The following is a 16,369-nucleotide window of genomic DNA, read 5'->3' on the forward strand; positions in this document are numbered from 1 at the left end:
GGGATGTTCTGTTTAATCACCTTTAGCGACCTCTGTACCTCAGTTTAAAGCAGTTTCTGATTCAGCTTCTTTATCACATTCGTATAACTATGAAATAGGAGAAAGTGTGGAGGTCTTTGCCTCCTTACTCAGGTTAGATGAAATGAGAACAAGGAACATTTAAAAAATCCTTGTAAGACATTTCACTGGGTACATAGGGCCCCACTGGGAAGGCTGGAGTTGGCCTGGTCATTTGGCCATTTAAATAGGAATTATTACGATGGAAAATGGCAAAAAAAAGGGTTTTGAATGATATTATTTAGTAAAAAATGGAGCCTTTTCTTATGAATGTACCCAAAAAAAACAGAACTTCAGGGGTTTTCACATTTTAGAATTTCAAGGTTTTGAAATTTCATAGTGACAAATCAGGAAGGTGATTGTTGGTTGGTTGCTTTTAACTAGTATCAGTTTCTTATAATTACCTGAGTTGTTATTACTATTGTTGTTATTTATGCTATAGGAGAATCCAAAAACCCAGGAGCAGAACTTGCTAGTGCTGTAGGTTACACGCAGCACATATTATAATTTCCAAGGCATGCCAAGCAGGGAACACAAGAGGAAGGATAGCTGGGTGGTTTTGAGCCAATTACATTCTAATAAATAAACATGCTAAAAAGTAGATTAGAGAGTCCATCTATTCTCAGCTGACAGTTTCAAAGGGGCATCATGGCGGGTTTCTTGAGGCGGGATTTGAAGGAGTACTGGTGGCTTTTACTGACTAGTTTTGGGGAAAAGTTCCATACGTAGGGAACTTTGTCGAAAGGCATTTGCGAGAGAAGTGGCTTAATGGGTGACTCAGACCAGCATTGTTGCTGGAGAAGATGGGGCAGGGGTGGGAGAATGTAGTGATGTGTTTTGAGATCACCAGGGAGGTTGTAGAAATGATTATGATGTAACAGAGTGTTTCAAGGCCCAAGAAGGAGCAGGTCTCCCCTCAAGGGGCTCTATGGGGAGAGAGATGACTGACGGGTTCATTTCACTTTTTCTCCCAACCAGGATAGTGAATGCTCTGAAACTTCAGAAGCATCTTCAAAAACCAGCTAAGAAACTACCGGCAGGAATAAGCAGAAAGGTGCGGATTTCATTCTCTCCTGTGGTTTACGATCTAAAACCCATCACTTCCCAGTTAGATTTTCCACCTGGACCCTCTCTGAGGTGTTCAGGTGAAGAAGGAAGAATTCAAGCCGCCTTTTCAGGAAGTTTGAGGATCTTTTTCCCTGCAAATGCTTTTTGGCTGTGTTGGCATTAAACCAGCATTATTGGGTGCTGTCTAGTGTACACAAAAGGCAAATTATCTGAGGCATGGATAAGTCAGCCTTGGCAGGGAGGGTTCACTAGTGTCTAGAGAAAGGGATGAACCGTTCCAGGGAAATCCCTCCCAATCATCCTTTATTTTGGAAGGGCAGGCAAAAAGGACTGTACAGCCTCATGTTGTATTTGTGTGCATTGTGCTATAGTTGGATTTATAGTTAAAGATGGACCTGAGCTTCAAAGTCTGGATCTGAGCTTCTCTCAAGTTTAGGGGTGTTTTGAGTTTGAGGTTTTCACTCAGCCCGTTAGAGAGACAGGGACCATTCATGCCATTTGGATCTGGATCTGAAATTTTCCGAAGACCAGGGGTATGAGGCACTGGGGAGTGAGTTCATACCTTTCTCTTGGAAAAGGAGAAAGAAATGTTACACGTCGTTTCTTTAATGGAGAGCCGGTCACACCTTATCATGCAATGTCAGAATCCCTGGGGAAACCTGAGTAGACAAGAAAGATGTGGTGGGTGAGAGAAGCCCCCTCGGCTTGTGTCACTGAGATGCCTGACCTGCCCGTTCCTTGCAGATTCAGTCCCAGCTTGCTTTCTTCATACCAGTTCCACTCACCACATGTTGACAGTCCCTCAAAGTGAATGTCACATTATAAAAAAAAAAGGGGGGGCTGCATGCACTAAACCACCAAAACCAGTCTAGCTAGGACAGTGCTGAGCGAAAGACAGTTACTACCAAGGATACCGGTGCAAACTGCAAAGGTAAAAACCACTGACTTTGTGGCCTCTCCCATCTCAGGTGTGCTTTGCTCTGAGCATGCTGGGCAAGCCAATGGTGGTGCTTTTGGATGGACTGTCGACTGGACTGGACCCTGTGGGGCAACATCAGGTGTGGTAAGTGCAGCTAATGGTGCGGAAGGCAGCAGGCAGGCCAGCTGTTCAAGTGCTCTTTGGGCTGGTTAGAGAGACACGGTGGGTGAGGTAATAGTTTTGGTTGAACCAACTGCTGTTGGTGAGAGAGACAAGCTTTTGAGTCTCTTGGAGGGAGAAGGCCTCATGGAGGTTCCCAGCACAGCCGAGGAAAGGGCTCTCTGCTATGCTGGTTATGGGGTGCAGCCTGCACAGCAAGCAGCATGGAGTTCTGGGGGGGCGTGTAAGGTGTGCCATGTGCCTGCAGAGGATTTAGAGCGGGACAGTCCTTGAATTGCCTGAGCACAGATTTTGCAGTGCTGTCTGACTGTTAGGTGAGCCATGCAAGTGAGCGATGGGTCTTTTGTCATCACTGTTCAGGCAGAATCCTGCCCCGTGGGAGCAGGAGAGATGGTCTGGATTCTTAATCCAGACCTGATTATTCCTAGACCCCTCTATCTGATTCACACTTATAAAACAATCTCAAACCCAAAGGACCTTGCTTTCAGAACAAATCATAGGAATCTTTCCATTGTGATTTGAATCCTTGTTCTGTAGCAGATCATTACTTGTAGGGGGACTGGCAAACCCAACAAGGAGCACTTAAATTCTCAAGGTTTATGTTCCTTGTTAGTGTGATTTTTCTACCCTTCCCCCACCTGCAGTCCCATCTGATCTACCTATGATCATTCTGAAAATATCAGTTATCATCTTCTAAGCACAAACTAGATCAGACCAACTCCTCTCTCTTCACTTTCCTAACTACCCCCAAGCCATAATTATGGTTCTAACCCTCCTTCTCTTCTTTGACTGTGTCCTTCCTTTTCTCAGCCCCCCGTCTTTCCTCTCTGGAAGTCATCCCTAGTTCTCCAACCCAATGGCCTTAAACTTTGAAGGTTTAGTGATCATGCAAGTTCAGCGATTTTCTTTAGCTTATTAGTCTCTCCTTTCATTATTGTAAAAGGGCAGCTGTAGGAGGAAAGTTACAACAAGGCTTTGACTTCTCTGGAAGTCAGAGAAATGAAGCAGGAAAATACTCAGGGGAGTAGCACATTGAAAATCAAACATCTTTTTCGGCTGCAGGACAGCTGTTCGCGCTGCAGTTAAAAATAAGAAACAAGGAGCCATCCTGACAACCCATCACATGAAAGAGGCTGAGGCAGTGTGTGACCGAGTGGCCATCATGGTGTCTGGAAAGCTTCGGTAAGCAGCATCAGCCGTGTTAGAGGAATAAAAGTGTCAAAAATGAATGCAGCTTTGGATTAAAAAATTAACATACAGGGACCAGCATTAAATACATACTGGCAAAATTCAGTGGCAAAACCATTAAGTACATGCACATTACCAGCTTACTGTGCCAAGAGATACTGCTCTCGCCCAAGGATACTGTTGTTTAAACATAAAGTAAATATATTGCCTTGGAAGACAGATAGATTTAGGAAGAAATTGAGCTCGTATCAATCCTTGCCCTAGAGAACTAACAGAAAAAAAAATTAATTAAACCACTGTCTTCACATCGTTTGATTGCAATTACTAAAAGAGAGTCCTGAGAATCATCGATGAATGTTTCACTTTGCGCTTCTCTCATCTGCAGTTCTATCGGCACCATTCAGTACCTGAAAAGCAAGTTTGGCAAAGGTTACTTGCTGGAAATTAAAGTGAGGGCCCCAGAACAAGTTGATCTCATCCATCAAGAGATTCTGCGAATCTTCCCACTTGCAGCATGTCAGGAACGGTAATTTAAAAGAATGCCGGGGCCCTTTTGACAATGCAAATGCTTGCATGCTGCCAGGAATACATAATGGGATTGGATGCTATTTGGATGTGGGTACAATAGCTGTTGGCACAACAGTGGACTAATTTAGAGATCTGAGTTTGTGGGAGGTGTCTGAATCCCAGCGTCAACAAAGCCAGAAGATGATAGGGTGGAGAGGGTCAGACACCAGCTGAACTCATCAACAACACCCCCGATCACCAGTCCAGAATATGGCATCGAAGGGCAGCAGAGATGGAGATAATTGGTTATGGCAATAAGCCCAGGAAGATTATTAAAAAGGATGGGTATTCATTAACATCAGGACCAGAGGAAACAGTAGTGGCATTAGTATGTCCAGTTCAATATGCACGCCTTATGATGAAACATATGCCTTGTGTCACTGATAGAGGAAGAGTGAATACCACACTGAAACCCGGACAGTACATACACTTTAGTAAGAAAGAATGTTCACATTTTGAAAAGGTACATTTAGAAATTTTTCTACCAAAAGATTATCGGTTTGACTGGGAATATTTTCCAGACCGATGTCCATTATTTTGACTTTTTTCTAAATATCCTATTTAGGAGTTGGACATTCCATACTAATAAAATAAAAAAGATTAAATCTCCAGAGGACCAATCTTCTTTCTCTAAGTGGGATCCTTATAAAATCATTCAATACATAGAGTATTCCTAACACATCTCTTCTGAACCCACTGATATCAATTGGAATAAGGCTACAAGATCCATGACCAAAATAATTTTACCATGAGTGGACAAGTGCTTTCAGTACCCCAGCTTCTCTAGTGTGCATAACCACCCACAAATTATCTTTTATTATGTTGTATTAACATCCAAATGTAGTAGGTGCTATATAACAACATATAGTCCCAATTCCAAAGAGCTAAGTATCTGCATGACCAAAATAGATGAAGGGTAAATGAATGGGATACTGGGATACGCCATACAAGCTGAGTAGGAAGGTTGATAATTAGTATGTGTGTTCACAAGAGAGAGAACCCATTTCTGATAGTTATATATTTTTAAGACCCAAAAGAATCATTTTAATCATCTAGAGTGAACTCCTGGACTTCTGAAGTCATTGGCAAAACTCCCATTGACTTAGTCTGATCTCCGGCATAACACTGGAAATAAAATTCCAACCTTTGATTCCTCCATCAGTCTCATAACTTCTGGCTGACCTATCGCATGTCATTTAGGAAAACATCCAGTCTAGATTTAATTACTTCAAGTGATGAAGAAACCATGGCATCCCTAGATAAGACATTTCAGTGCTTAATTGCCCTCCTGACAACGAGAATGCATCTTATTTCTACTTCGAATTTCTCTAGCTTCAGCCACTGGAATGTGTTATGCCTTTGTCTGCTGGATTAAAGAGCCCTTTGCTATCAGAAATCTTCTCTCTCTGCATGTACATACAGACTGTGGTCAAATCATTGCTTAAACTTTCCAGTTACCTGCACATTTTTTCTCTCAGGTATTCCTCTTTGATGGTCTATAGGATACCAACAGAAAATGTACAGTCTCTGGCCCAGGCCTTTTTCAATTTAGAGAAAGGTAAGAGTGATGCTGGCAAACATTGGAATCTCTTGTGAAAAGTTCCAGAGGGGTAGTCGTGTTAGTCTGTATGCAGCAAAAACAACGAAAGTTCTGTAGCACTTTAAAGACTAACAAATCTAATTTCCGCAGGCATAAGCATCTGACGAAGTGGGTTGCAGCCCACGAAAGCTTATGCCTGCGGAAATTAAATTTGTTAGTCTTTTAAGTGCTACAGGACTCTCGTTGTTTTTTGTTTGTTTGTTTGTTTGTTTTTTAATTGGAATCTCTGTAACACAGGAGCATTTTAAGCTGTACATTTTTCTGTCAAAAGAGCTTGGGCCAGACCCTCAATGGGTGTAAATAGGCCTAGCTGCATTGAAGTCCATGGAGTGATGGCAATTTACATCAGCAGAGGTTCTGGCCCTGTGAACTACAACTTTGGGACCCGTTGAGCAGTCCTGTGGATATTCTACAATGGCTGCTTCTAACGGTTCAGGAAGCGGTGCCTCTGGAAGGCAGGCTTTCCCAAAAGGATGTCAGAGCAGCAGACATTAGTGTTGATCATCCGATGTTATGATATGCTTCCTGAACAGACTGATATTCAAGGATGCTAGTTCCTGGAATGATGAGATCTTTATACTGGAGGTCCAGATATTACAAACAGGGCTCCCTGAGTACATTTTCAAAAGCTCCTAAGTCTCATTGACTTTCAATAACATTTAGTAGCGTGTGTGTGTGTGTGTGTGTGTGTGTGTGTGTGTGTGTCTCTCTCTCTCTCTCTCTCTCTCTCTCTCTCTCTTTTTAAAAGGGAACTTTGGCTCCACAGTCTTTTTTAGGTGCTATGGAAAATGTTACCCTTAACCTTCCCCTCCATAGGTTTCAGAGTAATGCTTAGTCCATACATACAGGAGAACTTAGAGGATGAATCTTCAGACAGCAAAATTTGGGGTGTAAAATCCTGGCCCCACAAAAGTCAGTGGAAGTTTTCCCATTGACTTCAATGGGGCCAAGATTTCACCCCGAGTGTTTCCAGTAGGACTGATGAAAAAAGTTTTGATGTACATTTTTTTAACAGAAAGTATCTGCTCTCCTCAGTTTTTTCCATCAGAACACCAACCCTCCCCTCCCTCCCTCCCATGCCCCTGCCCTCTCTTCCCCACCCCCGATAAGGCAGTTTGGGCCTAAACATTTTCAGTTTTTGGCTAAAAAAACTTTGACAAAAATGAAAAGAGAAATCATTCTCATCTCAGTTTTCTACAGTGGAAAAATATTTCTGATCAGTTCATTTCCAGTGTAACTTTGCGATGTAAATCACAGAATAATAGAAATGTAGGTCGGAAGGGACCTCAACAAGTCATGAGTCCAGTCCCCTGCACTGAGACAGGACTAAGTATTACTTAGGCCATCCATGACAGGTGTTTGCCTAACCTGTTCTTAGAAACCTACAATGACCAAGATTCCACAACCTCCGTAGGTAATTTGTTCCCATGTTAACTGTCCTTACAGTTCGGAAATTTTTCCTAATGTCTAACCTAAATCTCCCTTGCTGCAATTTAAGCCTATTGCTTCTTATCATGTCCTCAGTGGATAAGAAAAACAACTTATCACCTTCCTCTTTATAACAACCTTTTTTGATACTTGAAGACTGTTATCATTTTCCTCCCGTTTTCTCTTCTCCAAACTAAACAAACCCAGTGTTTTCAATCTTTCCTCACAGGTCATGTTTTCTAGACTTTTAAGCATTTTTGTTGCTCTCCTCTGGATGGTCTAAAGTTTGTCCACACCCTTCCTGAAGTGTGGTGTCCTGAACTGGACACAGTACTCCAGCTGAGGCCTTATCAGTGCTGAGTAGTACTACCTTGTGTCGATTGACTGTAAAGACCTTCTCCAAAATTAAACTGTGTTGTGTAACCAGGGCTGGCCTTAGACTTTTTGTGGCTCTGCGAGATGTCAGATGTGCAGGCCGCATAGAGGACTTCCATAACTTGCACAACAAAGATTTAATTTGGAACTTCAAGCTTCTGAACGTCACTGGGGAAAAGTATGGGAATTTGAGGGAACTTGCAGTGTGGTGAAGGGCATTCATGACTGGCCAAATAGGGAAACAGCTGCCCCCAGCCATTGTTACATACTGCCAGAGATGATGTCTCTGCAACATGGATGTCTTCAGGCTATTGGGAGCTCTTGTAGAGTGTTCTCTGCATCTGTGTAGGGTCAGCCCTGGGGAAAACTAAAAAAGAGAACTCACCAGACAAGTGAAGAGTTGTTATTATTTCAAGTCATAAAATATATCTGGGAGACTTCTAATGTGTATTCATTTCTGTCCAGCTAAACATACCTTCAACCTGGAGGAGTACAGCCTTTCTCAGTCTACTTTAGAACAGGTACAGTGTGCTGCTTATAATATTTAAAAGACAGTAGCAAGAAAATACAATGTGTCAAAATGAACATATTTAACCTGGTGACTAACATATTCTAAAGAATGCCAATGTGTTCAGCCCATATAATGATACCTAGCTCTTATACACCACTTTTCATCCATAGATTTCAGTGTTTTACAAAGGAGACCAGCATCAATATTCTCATTTTAAAGATGGGGAAACTGAGGCCCAGTGAGGTGATTTGCCCAAGGTCACCCAGCAAACCAGTAGCAGAGCTGCAAATTGAATTCAGGTCTCCTGAGTTCCCATCCAGTGCCCCTCTGCACTAGTAACAATGCCTCCTGAATGAGAGTTCTTGTCCATAAGAGAGATAAAGGTTGTTATCTCAGCACTGTCTATACTGTGTACCTGTCAGAGTCACAGAACAATAGTTAGTGCAATGCCATATGCTTTTATATGGAATTTCTATTCTGTTGCAAATGACACCAGTGTATAAGTATGCAAAACAATGGTTATCACTGAGTTTGCTCAGTTGTAACTGATGTTAGAATTTGGTCCCATGTTAGTTTTTCTTCCCCACTTCACAGAATTATTTAATCCTCTGGTAGCTCACATCTGGTACAGAAACAATGTCTTCATGCCATGTCTCTCTCTCAGATCAGTTGCAACATCCATTTGTGTGAAATCTGTCTTTTGGATTGTTGGATATAGAGATAGAGATAAATGTAAAACAAAATTATTTGAGCTCTTTGTTTCCAGTCCTGGAAATTAATTAGACCCTTCCTTTAACTTCTGCATTTCAGGTGTTCTTAGAGCTTTCAAGAGAGCAGGAGAAAGAGGATTTTGACATGGCTCTGGATAGTACAACAGAATGGAAACTCATTCGACATGATGATCATTAAAGCTCTGCCCTGCAATCCTACATCACTACTTCAAACAGCATTAGCATGTACAATTCCATACTATATTATACCCAGTACTAACTTATACACACAGCTTTGAATGGTTTTTTCTGAGGGGGGAAAACCATCCAGGACACCAAGTTAGATGATGATCTCAGGTATTCAGTATTACAGTGATGGGCAATGCACAGATGGTTGGATATATTGGGCCTAATTTTGCTTTCTTAGAAAATTGATTATGGTTTTAGTCCCCTGATTGACTGCAGCTGAGTTGTTTAGATTTGCACTTGCGTAAGTAAGAGCAGTATCAGACCGACGATCCCTGTCTCTTTCTGTAAGTGTCCTGGGTTTGTTCAGCTTCCCCTCACCTGATGGGATCTCTCAACACACTTAACAGTACAGCAGTAGTGTCATCTCTGGGGGTGAACTCAAATGCTTGTATGGAGAGGAGATTGCTACTAACTGAGTCTGATGCTTTTACACTGTTATCAGCAATTTATTAGAGTTATCGCCTTCGTGGAGTTATCTTATATTGTTGGACCTTCAGGTTACTTGCTCTAAGGTATGTTAAATATATGATATTTAGGAAAACATTCTCCTCTCAGAGGTTAATGGTAGTGCTGTTTTGCTGTTCCTTTACATGCTAATAGGACATCTGTAGGAGAGCAGAGCTGATGTCGAAGGGAGATTCCTTCCGTCTCTTCAGCATTATTTGTAGGAGATAAAGACAAAAAATTAAGAAGCAATGCAATGCTACTGGTAGTACTTGTGTTTCAGTCATTGATAAATTACAAACTCCAACTTTAATAAGGAGTCAATCATTTACATTTTTGATAAATAGAATCGTAATAGTGATATGCATCAGTTGGAATTGCTATGTGTCAGGGACTTCCTAGATTTCTCTCTATTCCTGGAATCTTAAATAGCTACAACTGCCAGAAACACCATGCTGCATCTATGCCTAACAACGGCACGTATGATCCTTTGAATCAGTGGTTCTCAACCAGGGATACCTTTAACCGTGGGGGTACACAGCCATCTTCAGGGGCCGCATCAACTCATCTAGATATTTCCCTAGTTTTACAACAGGCTATGTAAAAAGCACTAGCGAAGTCAGTACAAACAAAAATTTCATGCAGACAGTGACTTGTTTATACCGCTCTATATGCTATACACTGAAATGTAAGTACAATATTTTCAGTTGATTTATTTTATAATTAAATGGTAAAAATGAAAAAGGAAGCAATTTTTCAGTAACAGAGTGCTGTGACCCTTTTGTATTTTTATGTCTGATTTTGAAAGCAAGTAGTTTTTAAATGAGGCGAAACTTGGGGTGTGCAAGCTAAATCAGACTCCGGAAAGGGGTACAATACTGGAATGGTTGAGAGCCGCTGCTCTGAATCATGACTTGGCTTTGCTGGGCTACACATTCATGGCCTCTAAGCTTGATTGTTTCAACGGACTGTACCTGCTCAGCAACACTGACCGACCTCATGCCATCCCCCTAGTGCTCCATTGAACATTGTGTCACATACCAGGACCTAGTGTTGGTTTTCGAAACTGCACTAAGCTTTGCATATGTTACTTCTTATTCTGCAATGACTAACTCCCGCAACAGAGAAACAAGGTGAGGGCGGTAATATCTTGTATTGGACCAACTTCCGCTAGTGAAAGAAACATGCTTTCCAGCTTACACACGCTCTTCTGTGTAAGTTCAGAAGCATGTCTCTCTCACCAACAGAAGTTGATCCCATAAAAGATATTATCTCACTCGCCTTGTCTCCCTAATATCCTGAGATCAACATGGCTACCACACCACTGCATCCCTCAACAGATAAATTCCTAGGGAATGATGGAATTCTCCACATCAGATCTGCATGTGGTTTAAGAAATACATTTTAAAGAGAACTACAATTCATGATAGCTAATATGCAGTCCTCAGTCATCAAGTACTCTATTGTGTGTTTACCAACATTAATGCCTAAGACCAGCATATGTATATGACAGATTCTGGGGAAAAAAATTGCAATAAATTGTGACTCCATTTATTCTTTCTCTCTTATTGTATACAAAAGAAAATCCGGTATTGAGCTGTAATTGTATATGACTCACTCAGCTGCTATATTTTCACCTCTGCTGTTTGAACTAGTGATCTGACGGCGTTGAAACAACAGCTGCAATAGCTGAGGTGACAAAGTACTCAAAGAAACCTGTTAAATGCACTCAGACATAGCAAGATTCAGTGGTTTTGTAATTAAATATCACTACAGATAAAGTAACAGATGACAGGATGCTGGATGGAGAAGAGATCTAAATCCATAACTTGAAAATTAAAAAAAAACAACCCAATATACAGCAGAGAAATAATAAACAATATCAATCCTAAAAATTAAACTTGTTTAGAGGGCCTGGTAATGTGCTGCTTATGTGCTTGGTTGTGGGGAAAACGTGGGATTACGCCCCTCATCCCACTGGTTCTGATCTAGCACAGACCTGTCTCCCAAGCTACCAATTCTTCTTACGAGATGATGGGTTTTTTGCCAGTACAAATTTGAGAAGGTGGCTGTGAATGGTTATTTCAGAGCTTGATCAGAGGGAACAGCAGCAATTCTTGTTGAAGTGTCAGGCAAAACCCTTCATTGCAATAACAAGGAATACACGGACGTGTCCTCTTCAGGTTCCTATGGCTTGTGATCTCTGGAATTCATTTAACTGGAAGTGCTCCTCAAAGTATTACGTTTCTCTAAAATCGTCTAGTCAAAATGGGCCAGACAAGGTAAGTGAGGGAATATTTTTTTTATAGGACCAATTTCTGTTGGTGAGAGAGACAAACTTTCGAGCTTACACGGAGCTCTTCTTCACCTTGACCACGCTTCTTGTCAGCATTGGCAACCTGATACGAGTTTCCAGGAGATGCTCTAGCAGTTTGCCAGTGAAAGTGGCTTTCTGATATGTTCTATGCTGCTGGGAGCCTGGAAATAAACAACAGAGATTTGGCTGGGAGATTTGGGTAGGTGTAGAGGTGCCTGAAGCTTTTAGTTTCTAAACTTTTGGGTATTTTTTCTGATTTTTGTTTCTTTGCCCCTCCTTTTTTTAAACCAGTATTGCTTTGCTTTTTCTTCCTCCTCCTCCCCCCAGTCTGTTCTTTTTTGCAAACAAAAAAACCAGTTGCCTTTACTTGTTGGAACGACATGTTTGTTTATAATTCTTCCATGCAAAACTGCACGGGCGGACTGGCTATCTGGCAGTTCTGGCAAAAGCCAGAGGGGCCGCTGCACTCAAGGCTTTATAATATTTATAATATTTATAATATTTTATTGGCAGCTACTGTAATAATAAAGTAGAAGGGTCTGACCCAGCACCCATTGAAGTAGAAAGAGAGACTTCCTCTGACTTCAATGGGCATAACACTGTAATGAACCATGACCACACGAGCCTTAATTGTACATTGCCCTGTGCCATATGGCTGAGCAGTTTTGATTTTATGTAATAGGGGCTATACATACTAGCCAGTAGATAACAAATCTGAGGGCTATACAAATATCTGAAGGGAAGCGCTCCTTTGGCCATGACAGTGTCTTGCATTCTTAACTTCCAAGCCAACTGGAACTCATAAAAAAAATCACATTGAATCTCCTATGTAAAGGGGGAATGGAGATACAAAAAAACAGCCAGCTGCCTCCACACCCAGTGTCCTGGGAAGGATAGAATCAAGGAAGGGAGAGAAGGAAAAATAACAAGAAATCCCAGCAGGGAGCATGCTCTCAGCTAGTCTAATCCAGCCAGTTTAAGGCAAATCAAAAAGGAAAAGCAAACTTTAAAACCTTGGCTAGTCTGGACAAAAGCTTCCATCTGCTGGGGAATAGGGCAGGCTCAGCTGTGTTGCTCTTTGTACTGAGGACCAATGCTATGAAGATTTGTGTGTTTCCTGTCTCTTTTTACTGGTAGGGTCAGATTACCCCGTCTGGGCTGGCATACATGGACAGGGCTGAAATATTTTTATAACTAACTATGAAATCTGCCCACCTTGCCAATACCTCGGTTTTGTCACCTTCCTCCAAATCTCTATGCATTATTCTCTCAGCAAGTGTTCAATAATATTTATAGGTGGAAGAATAACTCCATCACAAAGCCTTTGCTTGACCAAGAGAAAAGTAATACACTCAGAAATATGCTTAGTGTCTTAGCTCTGTCTGTCTATCTTAGGTATTCGTCTGGCCCTTCTCACCATTGGATCTGAGCACCTGCCTATCTTTAATGAATTTATCTTCACAACACACCCATGAAGTAGGAAAGTATCATTACCCGCAATGAAAGCATAGATAGACTAAGAAACTTAGCCAGGGTCACACAGGGAGTCTGCAGCAGAGCAGAAAATTCTCTGGTCCCAGACTAGCTCTGTAACTTGCACCAGGTCACCCATGCCTTTCCTTATATTCAGATATCCCAATATTCATTCAGAGAAGCACTAAGCAATGCACAAGTCACATCTTCGGCCTCCAGGTTTGTCCGTGTTGGTGACAGCTACTGTAACAAAAACTGCAGCTCAGACAAATAAGGGTTCAGCTTCAATTTCACATGACATAGCTTAGACTTGCACCATTCCTTCATCCCCCCACAAAGCACCTCTGCTTCCTATTTATGTTCAGTTAGGAAAGATGCCCGCTGACATCAATCGGGGTTGGTTCAGGGCAGGTAGGAGGCATTCAGATGCTACAGTACATTCAAGAACCTTGATCAATAAGTTCCAACACACTTACAGTGCCGCTATAGCCTGACCCTTTTCACAGCCCCTATATTAAACGTATAGGACCTGATTTTCAACAAGGCCTCAGCTCAGTCTCCATTTATGTGCATACGAACTTGGACGAGCACAAGAGCAGGCAGACATGGCCATGCACGGTGTCCTCGGAAGGGGAGAAGGGAACCTAACGAGAAAGCCCAGCAGGGCAGCACTCAGCTATTCCAATCCAGCCCGTTTAAAAGCAATAGGCAGAGAAAATTGGCAAAGCCAGGATAACTAAAGTGTGTTGCCTGCACACACCAGTGCTCAGTTCCCTCTGTGCTGTATATGCAATAAATAGAGTGTACAGAAGCACAATCCTTTTGGATAAATAGGTCTATTTTTTTATTATTACCTGTGTCCATGAATGATAGTCTCTTACCTGTTGCATCCTGGCCATTGCACAAATGAGCTGGTGTTTGTGAGGCCCAAGATGCACAATCACAAGTGGAGGCCTCCTTTTGAAAAGCCACAATAGCTTCCATTTTGCCTAGAATATAAATTCATGAACCTCTAACATTCAAGCGTAATTTAATTATAATGCAATGACTTAGATGATCTCTTTTTTTCCCTTCTCGTTCAGCTTTCTCTCTGCCGCCAGCTGGGAAAGATATCCTCCTCCTTCTCTATCTGAAGAAAAGAGGTTGCTATTTTTGGCTGCTCGCATAGTCACTAAGCCTCTTAGTGATGCTCGAGCCCCCAAGACTCTTCCGGCTAGACATTTCATTCATCCGCTGATGGGTTTTAGGGATGCTTTAAAATTCTGAATCTGTAAACGTTTTCAGGCTGCTAACTAGAGTTTAGGAGGAACAATGCAAAGAATAAAATGCACCTTTTGATGATTAAACTAATTCAGGGCCTGAAATAACTGACATTTTTCCATTTAAAATATGCTCAAAGGCTCCTGCCAACATGCAGATCTGCTAGAATGGGACAGACTCTGATTTGATATAAATCAGTGTGCCGATGCCAAGGTACACCAGCTGCGGCTCTGACGCTCTGCTTCCACAACCGAGTTCCTTTGTTGGTCTCAAGTGGTTGGAGAAGCAGAGCTGGGTTATGATGAGTGAATGGAGGCCCACCATCTGCTTTGCCTTATTTATCTTGGGCTTGAAGACCATATTTCTGCTGTGTAGTGGGACCGCCATGTGTGGTCACCGGCAATAAACAGGAATTGGCATAGCTTCCTTCTCTCATAGAGGTGAAGTAATTATGTCAATGGGAGCGCGCTCTGCTGTTGGCATACAGCATCTTCACCAGATGTGATGCAGCTGTGCCGATCTAGTGCTTCTAGTGTAGGCCTGCCCTTAATCTCCTGGTGTCTCATAGACTCCTCGCCATTAAGGGCAGAAGGGACCATCCAGTCTGTCCTCCTGCACGTGGCAGGCCATAGAACCTCACCCACTGACTCCTGTAATCTCACTGTCCTCCTCTGTACCATGCAAAGAATATTTCTGGCTCTCATAAAGTGTTGCGAGATTAGGGGTATGGGTTTGCAGTTGGAGTTAGGGTTGCAAGACTTAATTCATTAACGGTTGTGAAGTGCTTTGAAATCCTGAGCAGTAGACAGTGTTAATTTTTTCTATTTATTTCAGAGTTATTTAGCTATCACTATATTATACAAAGAAGGGTTCATTTAATGGTGCGAGATGGCCCTGCTGGGTATTTTACAAGGGAACATAAGAAGAACAAGAAAGCCATATTATAGTCATAATGTTTTGTTCACATCCCTCTGTCACCCTCCCTCTTACCCATTCGTGCCATTCACCCCTTGTTGTCTCTCTCGGTTTGCAACTGGACGGAGCGTTGGAGAAAAATGAAATTTAGAAAGTTCATAACTGAGAAAGTGGGTGAATAGGAACGTCTCAATGTGTCCGTACATGTTATCATTTCATAACGCATAGTCTCTTCTGGCCTGAGAATCTATCGGCATCCTGGTAATAATCCATAATAGAGAGATCTCTTTTCACCCTCAGCCCTTGTCTGGAACGGATTACATGAATGCGAACTAGAAACGTTTTAGTGTTTGCACCTGAAGCATCCATCTGGGGAAAATTACAGAGCAGCACTTTGGTGTGTGCTGCTGTTCACATCACCGGAGTCTGAACTGCGGGGTAGTGTAGACACGGTCTCAGTTGCAGAACTGAAACTGCTGGTATCTCCTAATGTTGTAAATGTTCTTTTATCAAGTAATCTGCCCCACCTGCTATGACTATGTGTTTGGACTTTGTTTTTCAGACAGGCCTAAAAGTGATGGTTGACCTTTGAGCTTAACCCCCGGGAAGAAAATCTTAAGGTAAACCCACCTGATTCACTTCTCATTTTGTCCCAGGTTTACCCTGATATTACTCCATGGGCCTCAGCAGAGGGCTTTGTGATTGACGTGAGAGGAGAAACAGGCCCTTGGAATGTGTGTGTCGTCTTCTGTTTGTTCAGTGGAAGTCACATGTTGCTGTTTCTTTTAAAAACATGCTTGTGTGCTGTAACGTTCTGTTCTGCAATGGCGAAGGAATGGTAATAATTAGCAAATGTTGGCAGTTAGTCTTTTATTTTTTTAAGGATGAATTTGATGCCAAATAGGCTACCTAAATCCTTTATTTAGTCACATAACCGGTGCAGTAGCCAAACTTGTCCTCGACACCTCTACCTTCAGCCAGGGCCAGATTGAGTTTGAGGGGGGGACTGGGGCTCTTATACTTTTGGGGGCCCCCTCCCTTTGCATATTCAATTCCTTCCCTTTATCGTTTTACCACCCTCCGCGCTTGATGCCAAACACACTCTTGT

General features: G+C 42.1%; 1 protein-coding gene across 1 annotated transcript in view; it reads left to right on the forward strand.

Annotated features, from left to right (window-relative positions):
- LOC137152805 (uncharacterized) overlaps nucleotides 1-11,102 on the forward strand; it is a 110,220-nt gene extending 99,118 nt beyond the window's left edge. The window contains exons 72-78 of the mRNA XM_067547772.1: nucleotides 1,036-1,111; nucleotides 2,094-2,188; nucleotides 3,287-3,406; nucleotides 3,798-3,938; nucleotides 5,458-5,537; nucleotides 7,848-7,903; nucleotides 8,704-11,102. Of these exons, the coding sequence (XP_067403873.1) occupies nucleotides 1,036-1,111; nucleotides 2,094-2,188; nucleotides 3,287-3,406; nucleotides 3,798-3,938; nucleotides 5,458-5,537; nucleotides 7,848-7,903; nucleotides 8,704-8,802 (667 nt within the window). The 3' untranslated portion in view covers nucleotides 8,803-11,102. The remainder of the gene's footprint in view (nucleotides 1-1,035; nucleotides 1,112-2,093; nucleotides 2,189-3,286; nucleotides 3,407-3,797; nucleotides 3,939-5,457; nucleotides 5,538-7,847; nucleotides 7,904-8,703) is intronic.
- Nucleotides 11,103-16,369: the final 5,267 nt, after the last annotated feature.

This window comes from Emydura macquarii, unplaced genomic scaffold, assembly GCF_026122565.2.
Source record: "Emydura macquarii macquarii isolate MOO-44397 ecotype Brisbane River unplaced genomic scaffold, CSIRO-AGI_Emac_v2 contig_1230, whole genome shotgun sequence".
NCBI classification, from domain to species: Eukaryota; Metazoa; Chordata; order Testudines; family Chelidae; genus Emydura; species Emydura macquarii.